The 19,725-nt window shown below is 47.9% G+C and overlaps 2 protein-coding genes across 4 annotated transcripts in view; one reads left to right on the top strand and one right to left on the bottom strand.

Annotated features, from left to right (window-relative positions):
* Nucleotides 1-7,020: 7,020 nt before the first annotated feature.
* On the top strand, nt 7,021-15,605 carry DYNLT1 (dynein light chain Tctex-type 1). 2 transcript variants are annotated; one of them, XM_068985304.1, is made up of 5 exons: nt 7,021-7,076; nt 9,726-9,767; nt 14,374-14,497; nt 14,862-14,939; nt 15,227-15,605. In XM_068985304.1, the coding sequence occupies exons 1-5, from the start codon at nt 7,050-7,052 to the stop codon at nt 15,295-15,297; spliced, it is 342 nt and encodes a 113-aa protein (XP_068841405.1). In that variant the 5' UTR covers nt 7,021-7,049; the 3' UTR covers nt 15,298-15,605. The 2 variants fall into 2 exon arrangements, with proteins under 2 accessions (XP_068841405.1, XP_068841406.1); XM_068985305.1 differs by lacking the exon at nt 9,726-9,767 and having other exon boundaries at nt 7,050-7,076.
* An 867-nt stretch (nt 15,606-16,472) lies between these two features.
* TMEM181 (transmembrane protein 181) overlaps nt 16,473-19,725 on the bottom strand; it is a 63,251-nt gene continuing 59,998 nt past the window's right edge. For both annotated transcript variants that reach the window (XM_068984893.1, XM_068984894.1), the window contains exon 17: nt 16,473-19,419. In XM_068984893.1, the coding sequence (XP_068840994.1) occupies nt 19,341-19,419 (79 nt within the window). In that variant the 3' untranslated portion in view covers nt 16,473-19,340. The remainder of the gene's footprint in view (nt 19,420-19,725) is intronic.

Here is a 19,725-nt window from a genome sequence, read left to right as displayed (position 1 = left end):
CCACGCTTGCTTTTTTTTTCCCCTCCGCCTAACAGCCAAGATTGACTTCGGCTTTTCAGAGCTGACCAGGGGAAGAAAAGTACAAGAAATGTGAAACCCGGGGGCGAGTAGGAGAAAGCTGGACGGGAAAGGAAACGCTCTTTATCTGCAGGCTCTTCCATCTAATGGTCATCTGTGAGCAGCTGGTCATCGGATCAAAGGAACGGGCGCATCAACCACCCCCACGCCCCCACCCCCACGCCCCCACCCCCGCCCGTGCAGGAGAGGAGACGCTGCGATCAGGCGAGGTGCCTGCGTGTGAACACTGTCATCTCCGGCCAGACTTTCAACTCAAGCTAGAGGTCGAGCCCAGCGCTGAAGCCTCAGCCAAGCCCCTGCTCTCAGCCCCGCTCCAGAGCCAGCACCCTCCGCTGCTGTGTTTTACCACAGCTATTTCCTTGAGAAGCTGCAGTTTGCTTTTTTTTTTTTCTGAATATGGCCACAGTACTTTCTACCTAGAATGCAGGGGAAAGGTGAGCGGCTCCACAGACCCCGCTGATCCACCTGAAAGTGTCATCTCTCTTTTTAGCTCGTGGAGTGTCCTCACAGACGTCCACAACAGCTGCAGGGACCACTGGTTCGTCCACACTAAGGAAGCAGGTGAAGGCAGGGTGGTGCTCACAGGCTTGACGGATTCCTTCTTACAAAGGCGAGAAGATTCACCTGGTGTCCCTCAGGAATGGCATGGGAATGGAGATGAGCCTTTAGAAACTCTTTGTGTCTCTGGTCTCTGAGCCAGAAGTGGATTTTCTCAGAAGCCAGTGACCTCGGACTTCAGGCCTCACCTGCCAGGCCCCGGACTTGACCTTGTATTAGTATCTGTTTCCTTAAAGAAGGCTCCAGGTGTCATATAAGCTTCAGGTCCCTCAAAACTCTGTCCTTAATATATGACATTGTGCATATGTGGGCTTAAGTCTAGAAAACTTGACATTAAACCGAGACAGGAGAGGCCTGGAAGTCTCTTCTGGAAAGGCCCCCACCACTCACGGTGGAGTCTAGGCTTTCTCATTCACATAGATACCTTGCCACCAAAAAAAAAAACCCAAGTGCTTTTTCAGAATCAAAGCTAAACACTGCAATAGAAACCCATTTCAGACTTAAACTTGATCTTTTCTTGTGAAGGGATCAAGAAATGAGAACTGATATTAATACCTTGTTGTTTACATGAGGTAGTACTCATAATCATTGCTATAATTTTTGTTGTACTATTTATTTACCTACTATTTATTTACCACTTACTCTGGACCAGAAGACTTGACACGTTCTTTGCACGAACAGTCTCAGTCCTCATTACAGCCTTATGCCATCAAGACACCCATTTTACTGATGAGCAGAGTGAGGCTTGCAACAATTAACTTACCTAAACTCACACTCTAATCTGGGTCTGTTTAACTCCAAAGCCTTATGCTTTATTTAGACAGAAAAGTTAAGAATTTAGAATCTTCTACTGTCTTGGCTAAATAATCTTTTTCATACCAGTTCTAACTTCTTAGTAGATATCTGGGCTTCCCAGGTAGCACTAGTGGTCAAGAAGCTGCCCACCGATGCAGGAGACGTGGGTTCAGTCCCTGGATTAGGAAGATCCCCTGGAGGAGGGCATGGCAACCCACTCTAGTTATTTTTGCCTGGAGACTCCCATGGACAAAGGAGCCTGGTGGGCTAGAGTCCATGGGGTCACAAGAGTCAAACACAACTGAAGCGACTTAGCACAGTAAGATACTTAACCGCTAACATGTATTTTCTTCTCATAATCTCTCCTTTTGACAAGAAGTTCTATTCCGGGCTAAAGAAGCTGAATTGCAAGACATTTAAATTAGACTCCAGCTAACTTAATTTAAAAATTTTTTAAATTATATTTATGGTCCACCTCCAGACTAGAGATTATGGGGGATGAAAAAAATCGGAATCTGTGAAGTAAATTCAGAGCAAAATAGTAATAAACTGTATGTATAAGAATGTACAGGCCAAAAAGGAAACCAAACGACGCTCATCACTGCCTTTGAAAAAATTCACACCATACAGCTTTGGGAGAGTGTTTTTCAGTGTGGATTGGTTTCTTAATTAACTCTAAAGTATTCCTCCATTCCATTTAAATCATTCTTAGCCTACGTTCACAATGTATACTATTCAATGAAATGACAAGTCATCCTTTGTCCAATTTCTCATTGCTGTTCTTCCCCACATTTTCAAAGTCATCAGCGTAAGAGAAGTTATATTAACTGTAACCTCTACCCACCCCACCCTTCAAACAACCCACCAGAAGGGCTGGACTCGGATGCTCAGCCTACCTTTGCCTCAGCTTCAAGAGAGGAGACCAGGGGAGCTCGCTCTGGGGAAGGAAGTCAAGCTTTCTTCGAGTTCAGAACCACTGACGTGCTTCTCTTTCCTTCCGGTGGGCTGGGCGGGCGCTGAGAGCCTCTGTGGCTATCAGCTCCACGTCACCAAGGACCCCGGGGACAAAGCCACCTGGAACCACACCCAGGCGCTCTTGAAGGCCAACAGTTTACGTTTTTAGCTGGAGGAAAGACCATGCTATGCTACCGCAGTGTTTCACTCAAGCAAGGAAACCCCCAAGGAAACTGGAGACTTCAGTTAGTCAAACGTTCCCACCTTTTCGAGAGGTTTCTCACTGACCTCAAGTGTAAATGACTGTGTCATCACAGCTCAAAGAGCAGCTGTTAACTCAAGAGTCAACTTATAACAAGACTGGCCTGGACTTTTGGGGGTAAATTGCATGGAAGCATAGTGTACATAGGGGGCTTCCCAGGTGGCGCTGGTGGTAAAGAACCCGCCTGCCAATGCAGGAGACACAAGAGATGTGGGTTCGATCCCTGGGCTGGCAAAATCCCCTGCAGGAGGGCACGGCAACCCACTCCAGTATTCTTGCCTGGAGAATCCCATAGACAGAGGAGCCTGACGGGATATAGCTCATGGGTTTGCAAAGAGTCAGGCATGACTGAGCGACAGAGCACACACACAGCGTACAGATGGAATATGACACAGATCATAAGAACAGCTGGATAAATTCTCCCTAAGTGAATTCATCCCTATCGAGAAAAGAATTTTGAGCAGCGTCTCTGGAGCTGCTCTGATTGACAAAATGTGTGCCCTTATGAGCAGCACCTTCCTAACCAGCACTCGCACCACCGTCCCCCGGACTTCCCTCCCCCTCAGTGACTCTGGAGTCAGGCTGCCCCATCCACCTGGTCCCAGCGTGGAGAAGACATGGGGCAGAGCCATAGCAAAGCTGCAATGGTCATGGATGTGAGCGACAAATACACCTCCGTTGTCATCACCCACCTAGAGTCTAGGGTCATTTGTTTCTGCAGCTCTAACCTAGCCTATGCTGACTGGTGCAGTGTGTGCATGACTTCATATACACAGAATGGATACACTATTTCATAACCATCACAGCATGAAGATCAGCCAGTCAAGGACTTCCCTGGTGATCCCGTGGTTAAAGCTTTGTGTTTCCAAAGCAGGGGGCATAGGTTTGATCCCTGGGTGGGGAACTAAGATCCCACATGCTGCATGGTGTAGCAAATAAATAAATAAATACTTCACTTTAAAAAAAAAAAAAAAAAGGAAAGAAAATCAGCTACTGCGCCCTGAGTTATCCTTTAGTTGTTGGGTCTTGGGGATGAGGGGTGGAGGCCAGGACTGGGAGGAAGAGAGACCCAGGGGGTTCAGAGCAACAGCCACTCGCCGTTGGTACAGAGGCGTTTCAGTCCCACTGTGCTTGTGTCTCGCAGATGGCAGCAGACCTAAACATAGGCATTTCTTAGCTCTTCTTGTGAGCACGCGATTTCTCAGCACACGATTCTCACCTTAGATGTGTGTTAGACACAAGTCTATTTTCTTCTCCATTATAACATTACAGTCCTCAGACTAGAGGGTTTTGCAACTGCTGTCTTCATCATCATACGTATCATCATTATTAGTGACTTGGCATGACTCCACTGTACATCTCAGTAACTCACCCCTAACCTCAGGAAAAGGAAGGAAAACCTCGAACATACACAGGATAAGATTTGGATGGCAAAGGGCTGCAGAGCCCAGACAACACCAGGAGACACAACTGTGGCTGTGGATATCATTTGTTGAGGTGACATGGCTAGGATTATTAGGCTCACACTTGCTAAATAAGGCATTGACAATACCAATCCTTATTTCCAAAGAGTGTATTTAAGAGAGTCCACTCGAAAGAAAGAAAGCACACAACACCTGCCAACCTATGGCTAAGCCCCAAATTGAAAAACAAACCCAAGATCCAATCCACTGACTGCACAAAAACTTAACATTATTCTAAAATACGGCTGAGAACGAGAGATTCATGAGCAGTTCTGAGTCAGTGTGTTTATACTCCAGGACTTCTGATGGACTCTTGGCAGAGCAGAAGTGCTAGTCACCTGCCAGCTGCCACGGTGATTTTAAATTCCTTAGCCCTAACAAAGTGTGCATCAACTGGGCAGAACATAACACTTGCACTGCGTTTTCCCAAGCACTACAACATCGCTGAGCCTAGAGAATTCAAGTCCTAGCACTGACGGAAATCCGATTTTCAAATTTTTCCATAGAGGCCATATCCTAGTCAACTCTGCAACTTCCACTGAAGCTCACAGATTGCCACAAAGTGAGGGCTCACTGCATGCATGCTAAGTGAACACACAGCCCTGAAGATAAACAGACCAACTCGTCCATTTCTGGGGCAGACTCAATATAACTACGACGTGTATTAAGATCCCTGAATGAATATTCTTTGACAGTTAAACCTGGAGAGTGGGACCAATGCAGATACGCTGAAGTCATGTCAAGTTTTTAAACAGTTCACATTCACGTGTTTTCTGTTGATTTATGCACATGCTGGTGACTTTCAGTCACAATAGAACTTAAGATGGAGTAGGAAATGGCAACCCACTCCAGTATTCTTGCCTGGAGAATCCCATGGACAGAGGAGCCTGGAGGGCCACAGTCCATGAGGCTGCAGAGTTGGGGATGACTGAGCGCACACATTATACTGTCCATGTGATTCAAAAGCATTATCAAGGCCGTATCCCAGCAGCCCTTCAGGAGGTTCACTTGAATCAGGAAATTCTTAAATGGCTGTGGAACAATTTAGAAAAGAGGTCTCAAACCTCACTCAGAACCTGTCCGCTCCTGCTTTGCACGTAATTCAGCTAGTGGGCCTATGGGGCCTCCCTATGGAAGCAGAAGAAAATCAGAAGAGGGAAAAGGCCCCTGCCTGGCTAAAGAGGGCAGCGCCGCTGAGGAGCTGGAACTGGGCAGGTGGGGTCAAGTGACCAAGAAGGACACCTAAAAAGAGATCTTGGGATCTCAGGAGAAGCTAGATGTGGGGAAGACAAAACACGGAAATGGCAGGCTTAGCATCCCGTGTAGACTGAGGCTTGAGGCTGAAACACTGGGAAAAGTGAGTGGAAGCCAGAATCAGAGAAGCAGAAACCAGGTGTGAGAGAGCAGCCTGTCGCCACCCAGCAGGTCCTCTCGGTCAGGTCAGGTGTCCAGGGCAAGGCAGCCTTGTGTCTTTCACCCTCCCCTCTCCCCTTCCCCACAAATCAGGAAGGTGATTGCCTTTTCCTCCACTCCCAGTCTGCAACTGCGTAAGAAGCAGAACTAATGTGTGGGAAAATCATTCTTTTAACACCTTTTAATTGTGTGCTTACCACAGGCCAGGTACAATTGAAGGGGCAGGGGATCCATTAGTGAATCAATTGGATTTCTGCCAGCATGGAACTTAGCTTTTATAGCGTAGAAACAAGGGTTGCAGATGAACTGAATGTGGGTGCTGCAGCTTAATTCTGCCAAGTGTCAGGGTCCGGTGGTCAAACCCTTCCTAGGAGTGGTTTTTAGCTACTGGGCTTTGGAGAGGGTGTGGTAAAAACAACAGAAAATGTAGCCCCCAAAGTCAAAGGTTTTAACCTCAGATCATGTGCCAGCTGATACATCTATCCCAGCCCTTCTTGGAGAGCTGCTGAGAACTGCCCAGGGCAACCACTACTTTTTATAAATACGCTTGTCTACAAGTTAAAGGTATGCCTAGATCATTCTGGTTAAGGCTGCCAGGAAGTGTGCAGCATTTTACATTTTCTACCTTATTTAATGGTACTTGAAGGGAGAAAAAAAAATTATATGGAAAACCTACTTCCCCAAAGGTAAACTTCATTCAAATCTAAAGTTTCCTAATTCTGGAACCCCCAAGGGGGCTGCAAACAATATCTCAGACAGCCCATCATGTTCCGAAATCACTTTACAATTTGTTACTAGGTGTCCAAACCCACTTGCTTGTTCAAAGGAATCCAACTTCAGGGAGGGGCCAGGACAGCCCTTCCCCTCCCGGCCTGACTTTTTCCAGTTTGTTTTGTTTTAGCTAAGGCTGTTGGAGGAGACTCTTGAGAGTCCCTTGGACAGCAAGGCGATTCAACCAGTCAGTCCCAAAGGAAATCAGTCCTGAATATTCATTTGAAGGGCGGATGCTGAAGGTGAACCTCCCATCGTTTGGCCACCTGATGCGAAGAACTGACTCACTGGAAAAGATCCTGATGCTGGGAAAGAATGAAGGCGGGAGGAGAAAGGGACCACAGAGGATGAGATGGTTTGGTGGCATCACCGACTCAATGGGCATGAGTTTTGAGTAAACTCCACTGAGTTGGTGATGGACAGGGAGGCCTGGCGTGCTGCAGTCCATGGGGTCGCAGAGAGTCGGACACGACTGAGCGATTGAACTGAACTGTCCAGGGAGCTGCCGGGACACCCTGGTGGAGGGAAGGTGTCCCAGAGGAGACGCGCGTCTCCCTGACGGCGGGAGGAGGGGCGGGTCCCATCCCGCGGGCACTGCGGGTGCCCGGGGGCACACGGGCCCGAGGGAAAGGGCGGTGCCCTAGAGGAGGCGGGGCGCGAGCGAGGGGGCGCGGTCTGAGCGCGGGGGCGGGGTCTGAGCGCGCCTGCGCAGCGAGCTCCACTTGGGGAGGCGGTGGCGACGCGCGGGCGGCAAGATGGAAGACTACCAGGCCGCCGAGGAGGTAACGCCCGGTGGGCTACAGGACGGGCGGGGAAGGGCGGGGACGGGCGGGGACGGGCGGGGGCAGCCAGGGCCGTGTGCGGGCGCCCGGGCTGCCTCTGGGCCTCGGCGGTGGCCGTTCCCGGCGCCCCGCCGAGCGCTTCGGGGTGACCCACTGCCTGGCGGACTCCGGGCGTCTTCGCCCTGCCCGGGGGCCGGGGGCGCGGAGGGGGCGCGCCTCCCGTCGTTCCTCCGGGAGCGGGCTCCGCAGGCCCGGACGCCTTCCTCCGGCGGCGCAACATCCCCCGGGGATCGCCTCTGCCGTGCCCCCGGCCCCCCGCGCCCCAGCCCTCCGCGCCCCCGAACCCCTGCGTCCACGGACCCCCTGCGTCTCCCGGTCCCCTGCGTCCCCCGGCCCTCCGCGCCCCCGGCCCCCCGCGCCCCCCGACCCCGGCCGTCACTCGCGCCCTTTACTCCGAGAGCAGACCCCTGCCCAGGCAGATGGGGGAGCTGAAGGCCGCGTGTGAGTCTGCCGGCTGATGTTTGCGAGTCTCCAGAGTGACATGCACACCTGACCCGCACCCCCAGTTACAGCTCCCCAAGGGGCCCCCAGTCCTGGACCGCTGCTGCTCTGGCCACGGGCAGCAGGCAGACGCGCCCGCGAGAACCTGCCTTTTTGTCTTGGGTTCCTCTCCTGCTCTCCACGCTGTGCACACGCCCACCGTGGCCACCGTCACTCACATTTCATTTGAGAAGACAGTCCGATAGCTCCGATTTTGGTGGGATGGTGGGGCGGGTAGTCATTGCCCCATTGAAGAAGTCGGGTAAAGCATACAGCTGTTTGCCAGGCAGAAGGTATTCACTGTAACAACGTGTGCTGTGTCCTGGCTTTCCTTCCGTCTGACGAGCATTCAGGGAATGATAGCTGATGGCTGTTGCTCTCACAGAATAGTTGCCCCTTTTCTTCTCGCTAAATAGTTCTGATTGAAGTACAAATAAATGGAGCCCTGTGTATTAGGCAGCCTTCCCAACCAGCACGAACCTTCTATGATAGTGTCACCATCAGTGTCCGAAGGGTGGTAGCAACCTAGGGAATGTTCAGGGAGAAGCCACAGTTCAGGAGCAGGTGGCCAGGGAACAGCTTTTCCCTGTCAACTGCAGTCATTGGAGAATGGCTTGTATTACAGGAATTATTGAGTAACTTTGAGAAAGGAAATATAGAGGAAGTCCTTTAAACCGGAGTTTTTAATACTCTGCCTTCTCATTCTGGCCCTCACCAAGGAGGTGGCTCAGTGACTTCCTTATTCCAGATCTCAACTGCATATCTGAGAAATGAAGGGGCTGAACAGAATGGTGTGTGTTTTACATAAGATAAAGCCCTGGAGGCTGAGACCATGACTGTCTTCTCTCTAGTAGGCCTGCCTTCCCTGTTTACTGACCTACAGTAACAGACCTGACCCCCACGTCTGCTAACTTCACGTGGACACCTAACTTCACGTGGACACTGGCATCTTTGTAACTCTGCTCCGTTCATCTTTCCTGCAGAAGCTGAAACTGCCAGTGGATTCTGTACAACTGCTGTACTTTCCACTAAAAGTCCACTGAAATGCCCCTCACCCTTTCTCATATTTTAACCGCATGGAAACTCACACAGGGACTTTCTTGTATGGTTTAGAACCACTGAGGCCTCTTGGAAGGATCTTTTAAACTTGGAGAAGTAATTTAAGATACTACAGAGTTTCGTTACCTTGGTGAGCTGGCTTTGTCTCCAGGCATGATTTCTGACCACAGTGGGTGAGGGGCTTCAGGCAGTCAGCTCCTGACTCTCCTGCAGAGGAAGGGCCATTGCTGGAACTGGGCTTCGTGGTCAGCAGCCCAGCGGGGGAGAACACTCCCTGCCCACCTCTCTGCCTTTGTCCCACCAGGATGCACTGGGGCTGAGGGCCGGGGCTGCCCCCTGGAAAGCGCTTACAGAGCTCAGGAAATGAGGTTCCTGGACTCAGGGGACCTTGTACCCATTCGGATGCACCCCATGTAAAAAGAAAGAAAACCACTAAAACTCTGACTGCTGACAGCCCACCTCCCAGTTCATCTTGACATACTGGCTGAGAACCCCCTTGCCTTCAGCTGACTGTATAGTCCTGAAGCCGGACACAGTTGAGAAGGAAAATAATAACCAGAAATAGGAAAGTCATTGTAAATTTTACCACTAAGAGTGGTTTCAAAATCCAAAACGTCTTAAGTTTCAAACCTCCTGATTAGTTTACGTTAGGAAAAGAGTTAATTCATACAAAAGTCAAGTAACTCATTGAACTTCCATATTTGTTAATGATCCTCGCAGCCAGCTGAAATGGATGGACAGGTTGAGATCTAAAGTGAACTTAGTCTTATGGGTCATGGCATAATTAAAAAAATCCCAAAAAACCTTGAAACTATATACGTGTACCCTGAGTCTCCTGCCTCTCACTAGCTCTGTGGTCCTCAGAGCTACTTAATGTTTTCCTCAGTAAAATGAACAGCCTGGTTAGATTATTTTTAAAATTATATTTTAAATTATATTTTAAATTTAGATTATTTCTAAATTATATTCATTACCTAAATTTGGATTAATCAATGCAGTGGCAAAGGATCTTTTAAATCAATCGGGCTTAACTAATTTTTTCCCTTACAGACTGCTTTTGTTGTTGATGAAGTGAGCAACATCGTAAAGGAGGTAAGAGGAGAAGTGCTTCCTTTTTGAATGTTTGATTAATGGCCTATATGAGTGAAAATAATGTGTTTTAAATACTATCTTGGAAATGTTTCAGCTGAGCCTGTGTGTTTTGGCATTTCAAATAACAGTTGTTACTTCAATGAATATCTAGATAAGAATTACTCCCATATTATGTAAATTATATATTTTGAATGAGACAGGAAGTTTTATATACTGGCATTATTATTGACTGTCACTAAGGCTTGGTTCTATAACCTTTTAGCATAAAAGACTCATGATATACAAATAAATATTTCTAATGTTTAATGAAGAGTAAATATTAAAAAATTGAACAACTTCTAGTCACTCAAGACCTGTTGCTACACTTGGGGCTCATTTTTTTTTTTCTTTACATTCCTAAACCATCCACTCTATTGACCATGGTACCCCCTTTAGATGATAAGAATGGGCTTGTTCATTCAAAAATACATGTCAAGGGTGCATGCAGGGGACTGACACCCAGAGAGGTTACAAAATGGGGAGGGGAGGGCAGACATTCATCAGATAATCACACTGCATTCCTTGTGTGCTACTGCGAGGGATTAACCCATCTAGTGAGCTCAGAGCTGGGATCTGGAGGAAACAGAAGAGGAGGGTTCCTGTGTGTGTTGTGCTTAGTTGCTCAGTTGTTTCTGACTCTTTGTGACCCCACGGACTGTAGCCCACCAGGCTTTTCTGTCCATGGGGATTTTCCAGGCGAGAATACTGGAGAGGATTGCCATGCCCTCCTTCAGGGGATCTTCCTAATCCAGGGATCTAAGCCAGATCTTTCAAATTGCAGGCGGATTCTTTACCAACTGAGCTACCAGGGAAGCCCGTGAATACTGGAGGGGGTGGCCTATCCCTTCTCCAGGGGTCAAACCAGGGTCTCCTGCATTGCAGGCAGATTCTTTACCAGCTGAGCTACCGGGGAAGCCCCAAACATAGGGTTCAGTTCAGTTGAGTCGCTCAGTCGTGTCCGACTCTTTGTGACCCCATGAATCGCAGCATGCCAGGCCTCCCTGTCCATCACCAACTCCCGGAGTTCACTCAGATTCATGTCCATCGAGTCAGTGATGACATCCAGCCATCTCATCCTCTGTCATCCCCTTCTCCTCCTGCCCCCAATCCCTCCCAGCATCAGAGTCTTTTCCAATGAGTCAACTCTTCGCATGAGGTGGCCAAAGTACTGGAGTTTCAGCTTTAGCATCATTCCTTCCAAAGAAATCCCAGGGCTGATCTCCCTCAGAATGGACTGGTTGGATCTCCTTGCAGTCCAAGGGACTCTCAAGAGACTTCTCCAACACCACAGTTCAAAAGCATCAATTCTTCGGTGCTCAGCCTTCTTCACAGTCCAACTCTCACATCCATACATGACCACTGGAAAAACCATAGCCTTGACTAGACGGACCTTAGTCAGCAAAGTAATGTCTCTGCTTTTGAATATGCTATCTAGGTTGGTCATAACTTTTCTTCCAAGGAGTAAGCGTCTTTTAATTTCATGGCTGCAGTCACCATCTGCAGTGATTTTGGAGCCCAAAAAAATAAAGTCTGACGCTGTTTCCACGGTTTCCCCATCTATTTTCCATGGAGTGATGGGACCGGATGCCATGATGTTTGTTTTCTGAATGTTGAGCTTTAAGCCAACTTTTTCGCTCTCCTCTTTCATTTTCAAGAGGCTTTTTGGGTTAACTTAGTGAAAAGAGGGGAACAGATATTCCAGACTGAACAAGTGCAAGGGCCCTGTGGTAAGGAATGTCCTGGTATGTCTGAGGGATTTGTAGGGAGGTGGGGGTGTCTGGACTAGTGCGGGGCACTGGGGAGAGCGCCAGGGCAGGACTGAGGCCAGAAACAGTTTTCCTGGTCGGTTGTTTCCCCAGACCCCTGTACCTTGAGCACATAGTGAAGCCGGTGGCTCAAAGACGGTCATTAGATGATCTCAGTTGAACAATACCATTTGAAGTTTTCTGTATGATTTGGAGTTGACTTTAATGCAAACTGTTGTTAATGCAAGTTATTGACAAATGCCAGAGTGATTAAAGAACTCCAACCTATTTTTGTGAACATCATCAAAAAGCAAAGTGATTAAAAGGCGAAGTGATCTTGTTCTGCCATATACAGTATTCCACACGAGGCATCATTTTCTAGTTGCTTTGCAGGATCTATAACACTCTGCTTTTCATTGTTTTTCAAACTACAGTGTTTCTTAGGAACACAGTGGGGAGCAGGAAGGTGGGTGAGTTTCACTAGAACTGTGAGAAGTGGAGTTGGTTTGTTAGGAAGTCTCCTTGGGTCTCACCTGTTTTCTGCAGTCTTTGACTTGGTTGCTATGGTTTTTCCCGTGGTCATGTATGGATGTGAGAGTTGGACTGTGAAGAAGGCTGAGCACCGAAGAATTGATGCTTTTGAACTGTGGTGTTGGAGAAGTCTCTTGAGAGTCCCTTGGACTGCAAGGAGATCCAACCAGTCCATTCTGAAGGAGATCAGCCCTGGGATTTCTTTGGAAGGAAAGATGCTAAAGCTGAAACTCCAGTACTTTGGCCACCTCATGCGAAGAGTGGACTCATTGGAAAAGACTCTGATGCTGGGAGGGATTGGGGGCAGGAGGAGAAGGGGATGACAGAGGATGAGATGGCTGGATGTCATCACTGACTCGATGGACGTGAATCTGAGTGAACTCCGGGAGTTGGTGATGGACAGGGAGGCCTGGCATGCTGCGATTCATGGGGTGGCAAAGAGTCAGACACGACTGAGCCACTGAACTGAACTGAACTGACTTGGTTGCCAGGCAGCAAGTTTGATACAACTGCAGCCAGAGCTTCCCAGTCTCCCTGGAAGCACAAGTAACATTGCAGTCAGTGTTCCTTTCTCGTTGATCACCCGCTCACTCACTTCAGCAGCTTTTTCTGCCCCTGGGCAGTAGGTTAATTCCGTGCTCAAGCTATTGTTAAGTACTGCATAGTAAACTTGGATGGGTCCAAAATTCTAGGAAGGTTTTCCTCCCTCCCTGAAAAACAGTGAATTCCAAAGTGAATGTGGAGAGAATGGCTAGAGTTAGGGGTTTAGCTTGAGCACAGCCCCCACTTTGACAGAGCTGCTCGCTCAGCCGTGTCCAACTCATTGTGACCCCACGGACTTGCCTGCCAGGCTCCTCTGTCCATGGGATTATCCCAGCAAGAATACTAGAATGGGTCGCTATTTCCTCCTCCAGAGGATCTTTCCGACCCAGAGGTTGAACCTAAGTCTCCTGTACTTCCTGCATTGGCAAGTGGATTCTTTACCACCGAGCCATCTGGGAAGCCCCATTTGACAAAGCTGAGCCCAGACCTGTTAATACCTTTGTCCCCTGAAACCAGGACAGGCATCAGGATAAAAGGCCCAGAAAATCATAGAATAGGAATATTCTCACTACCAACTTCACCAAGAGGTGAGGCCAGGGATCATGTGTATTCCTGAATAACCCCTGAAGCACACAGCATGAACCATCCCAGAATACAGTGCAGAAGAGAAAACAAGGAATTTCATAATAAAAAATGTGTCACAAGCTTAAATAAGGTTTTGGGATAGAGCAGTTCTTTAGTTTTCTGAAAAACATACTTCTGTGATAACATTACCAGAAAATGCTGAATAAAGGAAGTATTTGTAAATACATGATTATCTGGATAGGTTTGTACATTGTTGATTATACAACCCACAAAGATTCCTCTATCTACTGTACTTTTAAGAAAGCAATAGGCAAAGGGAAGTATTTTCTAACTTCAGTGGGAAGAAAATGCATTGCTTATCTCTAGATAATTAATCACAACAGCAAACATTAAATTCAGTCAGAATGTTTAAAAAATTTGACAGATGCTATATAATTACATATTTTTAAAAAATGAATAATGAGGGCTTTCCTGATGGCTCAGTGATAAAGAGTCGGCCTGCAAGTTCAGGAGACAGGTTCGATCCCTTATCTGGGACGATCCCATACGCCAAGGAGCAGCCATGCCCGGGTGCCACAGCTGTTGAGCTTTTGCTCTAGCGCCCGGGAGCCAGAGCAGCTGAGCCCGCGTGCCACAAGGAGAGAAGCAATGAAAAGTCCAAGCACCGAAACTAGAGAGTAGCCCCCTCTCGTCCCAACTAGCGGAGAAGCCCGTGTAGCAGCGAAGCCCCAGCACAGCCAAAGATAGATAAATAAACATTTAAAATGAATAAAGGGGCTTCTTGATAGCCCAGTGATTAAGAATCTGCCTGCCATTGCTGGGGACATGGGTTCGATCCCTGGTTGGGGAACTAAGATCCCATGTGCCATGGAGTAACTAGACCCACACGCTGCAACAAAGATCCCAAGTGCTGCGACTAAGATCCATTGCAGCCAAAAATTTAAAGATGATAATAAAAGTGAAAGATAAAGCATTCGAATGGGATATGATACGGTTAAAAGGTATGTTGACAAAGGAGTCCTCATGGTTCCCAACAAGCTTACTTTCACCTCATGCAGAGTGTAACTTCGCAGGTCGTAGGGCGCAGTGCTCACTGCGCTGCCCTCAGGAGCGGCCGGAAGGGGTGCTGTGCTGACAGTGACCAGCTGTGCTCTGTCTTCCAGGCCATAGAAAGTGCCATCGGTGGCAACGCCTATCAGCACAGCAAAGTCAATCAGTGGACCACAAACGTAGTGGAACAGACCTTAAGCCAGCTCACCAAGCTGGGGAAGCCATTTAAGTACATCGGTAACGCACCTTTGCTTCTGGTTGATGGTGGTGGTGGTTCTTTAAGTACCGCTGAGAGGGAGTGTGGGAGAGGAGACAGCAGAGGCGGTTTCTGGAGGATCATGTCACCGGCCTGTGCACACCCACCTGGGCCGCGTGGCTGTGGGAACGACTGCGGACCACGTCCCTGGACGTCACAGCACTTCAAATCCACTGCTTTTAGAGTAAGCGCGTGGTGAGGTGTCAGCTTCCTAGGACCAGGCGCTCTACCCCTACAATCATTTTCATTTTGAACGTCAGCCACGTGATCTACTACACATATGAGGACAGAGAAGAATGTGTGTTGCCAAGCAGATTCCTCTAATAAAAGTTTGTTTTTCTGTAGTGACCTGTGTGATCATGCAGAAGAACGGAGCGGGCCTGCACACGGCAAGCTCATGCTTCTGGGACAGCTCCACCGACGGTAGGTTTTCCTTCCCTGGAAGGCTTGTCCCCGGCACGTCCCCGAGGGACCCTGCTGCCACCTAGACTATTCAAAGCCGTGTTTTAGGAAATATGGGTTGGTTGTTGCATGTCTTTGAGTGCATTATTTATTAGAGTCACCTTTCAAAACGTTTTATAGAAGAGAGACGGGCCGACCTTCTTTGTTGGCTACAGAGAGTTGAGTCCTGAGTGTTTGGCCTGATCCTGAGAACTCGGAAGGCCCGGCTCTTCGGGTTTTCAGGGCGGCCTGCCTCCTTCCCCCTGCAGGGAGCTGCACCGTGCGCTGGGAGAACAAGACCATGTACTGCATCGTCAGCGCCTTCGGACTGTCCATCTGACAGCCCCGCCCCGCCCCCTCCACCGCACCCCTTCCCTCCCATCTTCTAACCACCAGCCAGCTATTCAGCGATCATCTTTCTCATCCTAAGTGTGTTTTTGTGGCACTCTCAACATGTAGAGAAAAGAAACAACCACACTGCTCTCTGTGACCTGCACACCAAGTCAGAGGCGTCGTCATCACAGGTAGTCTGGAGCCTGTCCTGCCACTTGTCTTAACTCTGAATGTTTCTTCTCAAAGGTGCTAAAAGCCGAAGTCTGCTAGTGTGAAACTTTCTCTACTCTCTGAAACGATTCAAATACACTAATTTTCCATACTTTGTACTTTTTGTTAGAATAATAAATTATTCCAATTTAAAGTGTGTGTTCTTCATTGTCTAAATAGTATCACAGGTGAATTCTCCATATTTAGCTACTGGCTTTAGAACTGAACTGTAAAAAGAGCAGGAAAGGTTGCAGCTCTGCTTTGGTTCTCTCCAGTACAGTCAATGTGCTGATTGGCCACCCGGGGGCTGGGGGCTCTTGGCTGCTCTGCGGTGTCCTGGTTGGATTTCTGCCCCGAGCATCAGTCACTCTTCACTCTCAGATCCTTCCTCTTCTGGAGCTTCAGGGGCAGGAAGTGGGCAGGCTGGACTGTCCTTTTAGCCAAAGGACCTGAAGCCACACTCTCGGCCTGCGCCCAACCCGCAGCACAGCAGCTTCTAGGCATCAGTCGTTCAGCAGCAGTCACAACGAACACGTGTTAGTACTTCACTGCTTACGCAGTGTTTTCACAGTGACTCATTTGGGTCCACAATTATTAGCCCATTAACGAGTCAGAAAAAGGTGTTGAGAGGTTATCTGATTTAAAGTTATATAGCCAGGGCCCAAACCCTGGTCTTAGCTCGCCTTCAGGGCTCGTCCAGGGCCACGTTTACACGACAATAGACACACCTCTGCATCACCTGCTGAAGTGGAAAAAGCCCTGCTCTCGTCCCTAAAGTGCCTAACGGTCAACTTAACGCCACACGCAAACAGGAAGCCACTGTACATAAACAGGATCAAATATTAACAGTGTGCTAACATCCACCAGAATGGTAGTAAAAGGCTAAAGATTCACACGATTTGAAGAAAAACCAGAGAAACACAGTCTCAATGAAGCCACTCCCACAGTGTGAATCTGCCGTAAATAAACGTTTATTGACTTCTGATTACAGTGATCGTTCTGTGACCCAGGGTAGTGTGCTCGCTGATGCACTTCCAAGGTCTAATATTCAGCTCTAGCTTTCCCATTGAGCCTAAGATTTAGAGTTGTTTTATTTTACAAACATTTACAGTCCTTTTGTAAAAAGGCAGTTTTCAGTAGCAGAAAATCCTGTTTCATAGTCTGGCAGTACATTCCTGGGTCCTACATCCAGTCCTCAACGAGATGTCCCTTTTCATCACCCCTTCTCTAAGCTTCAGTGTTTCTACCTGTGAAGGGGATTCCAGGAAATAAGCTACTGACCACGTCATAACATACTGAACATTAACTCTACCTTGAGTAAACAGTTCACAGAATACTTGAGGCTGGTGACATCTGTCCTGTAACCTGCCCATTTAGCAAGCTGGCTTCACATACTGAATCTGAACTTTGACTGCAATCTGTAATTATGTACAGGAACAATCTTACAAACCTTGAATATATTTTATATATCTCCTTCTTTAGCCTTTCAAATGGGGCTTAAGAGAGAAAACTGCATCACTGTGCTGCTTTAATGATTTAATAATAAATCAAGCGGACCTTTATCCTCATGGATAATGAAGCTCTCTCTAGGGAAACAGAAAGGCCTGTGGTCATCTTCCAGGTTCCCCAGACTAGACCAGTATGAAAAATCATCCCCAAGATGATGTTATTCACACCATTACCATGGAAGAACTAAAGTCAGCCCTTTGGATTTTTAATTTTATAGTACTCTGATAACCCTCCAAGACCAAAAAAATAATAATTTTCTTGCTACCATCTAAGGTTGCTGGCAGACTTTAGTGTTATAACCTAGTACCTGTGGCACATGCTAAATGCTATATACTTGAAGCACATTTTTACATGGAAGATGTAATATGTTGACATATATGATACACCAGAGAAGATAAATTGAAAATGCATGATTTAATAAAGAACCATTTCCCCCTAAAGTACTTTCTTTTATAACTTCCTTGTTCCCAACCTAGTTACAGAAAGTTAATAAATACTCCCTTATTTTTCATTTCACTGACCTGATGCTATCAAGAATCAACGTACAAAGATCAATCATCAGTTAACAGTTACACTACAGGACAAGGATAAGTTGTAAAAATGCCTTAATGTGTACAGCTAAATGCCTCAGATACTTTACAATTACTGATAAAAAACATTCCAAATTATGGACAGTTATAACAATTAAAATTTAACATACTAGAACATACTAGAATACATTAATCAGCACAAGTAACTTTTCATCAGTTTACATAAAATTAGTTATAGTGAGTCTTAATAGAAGTAAGTTTGGTGACAAAAAAATTTTAATATCTCTGAATATACAGAATCAAAAAAAGAATCACATCATTGCAGATGTAAAAACCATGTAAACTTGAATTAGCCTTGCAACAACACAAATCTTTGAATTCAAACTTTCTTATTTACAGGGTTTTAAAAACAAATATAAATGGAATCCATATTAAAGGTACGTTAAATTAAGAAGAAAAGTACGAAGTCATAATAAATAGTCTTTCATGAAGCTCTCTAAGGCCCCGGCGCTACCTGAAGTGGACTATCGTTTGAGCTCTGCATGGTAGTTGGAGAGCCGATGCGCAGATGGAGACAGTGGAGGTGCTGTTTGCAGGGTGGAACAACCACGTCCCTACCTGCTGTGTCTGCCCAGATGGCAGGCATCGGGATGTCTGCAGTGCTCACAGGTGAACCGTTCAAGAGATGAGTGTGCACGCCAGAGGAAAGGCAGAGGAGACAGCTCCACCTCCCACACTTGGCCTTGACAGAAAGGAGCTGGGGGTCTCCAGGGCCTTCTGGATTCAGCAGCTCCAGACAGCACTTACGCAGAGCAGTTCACCTGTTTACCTGACGACCGTGTGAGGCTCACAGGGCAGGAATGATTCCCCACAAGTTACCTTCTCCCCAGAGATGTTCTTCCATAAACCATCTAAAAATGTGTTACCTTCTTGCACCTAGTTTCCAAATGTGAAGCTGAAGTTTTTGGCAATAATGAATCTGTAGTATTGTTATCAGTCACTTGTTTAGCTTTTATTGGGGGAAAAAAAAAAAAAAAGCTCTACAGGAATATCGTCCTTAATAGAGTTACTACTGCTCACTGGAATTTCATGGGTACCCTCCTCCCACCCCACCCACAAGGGCCTCATCCATATTCACGATGTAAGGCTCACAGGCCTCTAAAAGACTCTTGACAGTGAGACCCTTCCCTGTCAACCGGAGCTGAGCTGACGACCTGTCAATCCTTAAGGAACCCTGTCGAACCCTCTTCAGAACTCCCGAGACCCTGGCTCTGCTTTGGTGGCAGTCTTCACCTCAAACCTGCCCACCCAGCCTCCCTCGCCCCCTCAACAGCCTGCGGGGAAGGAACACCCTCGTGGGGCAGCCTCAGAAATGGGCTTCCCTCTGAAGGGTCGACAACTGGTGCCATGGGGCAGGGGAGAAAGGAAGCGAGAAGAGGGAACGCCACCATGCTGCAGGCCACATTCACAAAGGCCTTCCGGGAACTCAAAATCAGCAAACTTTTTTTTAAAGCACGTAATTCTCTCTATTAAGAACAGGAATGATTTCTTAACATTGAAAACAGCTTGTCTTTCATCATCTGGAATCTCTGAAAAAATTATTTGGCTGTCTTAAAATTTTTTGTCAGGGCCTCTCTTCCTGTCAGTGTGACGGTAAATTTAGGCCCAACATTTAAATTAGCCCTCAGTTTTGGTTTTCCTTTCAAACGTGTAAACGAATGAGGGCCAGGGCGTCTCTGCGTGTCAGACGCGTCCGGGGAAGGCAGGCCGGGGCGCGCTCGCAGGGGCGGGTGGCCGGGCCTCAGTCGCTCTCGGAGCCCTCCTTGTACTGGGCCCGGATGGCCTGGCCGTTCTGCAGGGGCATCTCTTCATAGTCACTCCTGTCACGGAAGAGACCTCTGACACCCCGGGCTCTGACAGCACGGACTTCTCTCCACGCCGTGGCGCCGTCCTGACGAGAGCCCGGCCCCTGCTGGCTCGCCCCATTCCTCTCGCCGCCTCCCTCTCCTCCAGCCCCTCGATGGCCAGGGCCCGCCGCCCAGAACCATGTGCCCAGATGCCCAGCAGGAAGGCACGAGGCCCCTCCTGAGCACAAAAAACCGGGGGTCGCAGACACGCCCGGGTGGACCGAAAGGGATGATACCGTGAACAGCGCCTCAGAAGGCTCGCCAGCCTCCTCAGTGAAG

This window comes from Capricornis sumatraensis, chromosome 13, assembly GCF_032405125.1.
Source record: "Capricornis sumatraensis isolate serow.1 chromosome 13, serow.2, whole genome shotgun sequence".
Taxonomy (NCBI): domain Eukaryota; kingdom Metazoa; phylum Chordata; class Mammalia; order Artiodactyla; family Bovidae; genus Capricornis; species Capricornis sumatraensis.
Note: the sequence above shows the minus strand (reverse complement) of the source record. Positions and strands in the feature narration are given on the sequence as shown.

Bases quoted from the DNA above. Each gene is read 5' to 3' on its own strand.
- DYNLT1 (XM_068985304.1), top strand. From the start codon at position 7,050: ATGGAAGACTACCAGGCCGCCGAGGAG. The intron at 7,077-9,725 runs GTAACGCCCGGT...TTTCCCTTACAG, and splicing joins ACTACCAGGCCGCCGAGGAG to ACTGCTTTTGTTGTTGATGA. The intron at 9,768-14,373 runs GTAAGAGGAGAA...TCTGTCTTCCAG, and splicing joins TGAGCAACATCGTAAAGGAG to GCCATAGAAAGTGCCATCGG.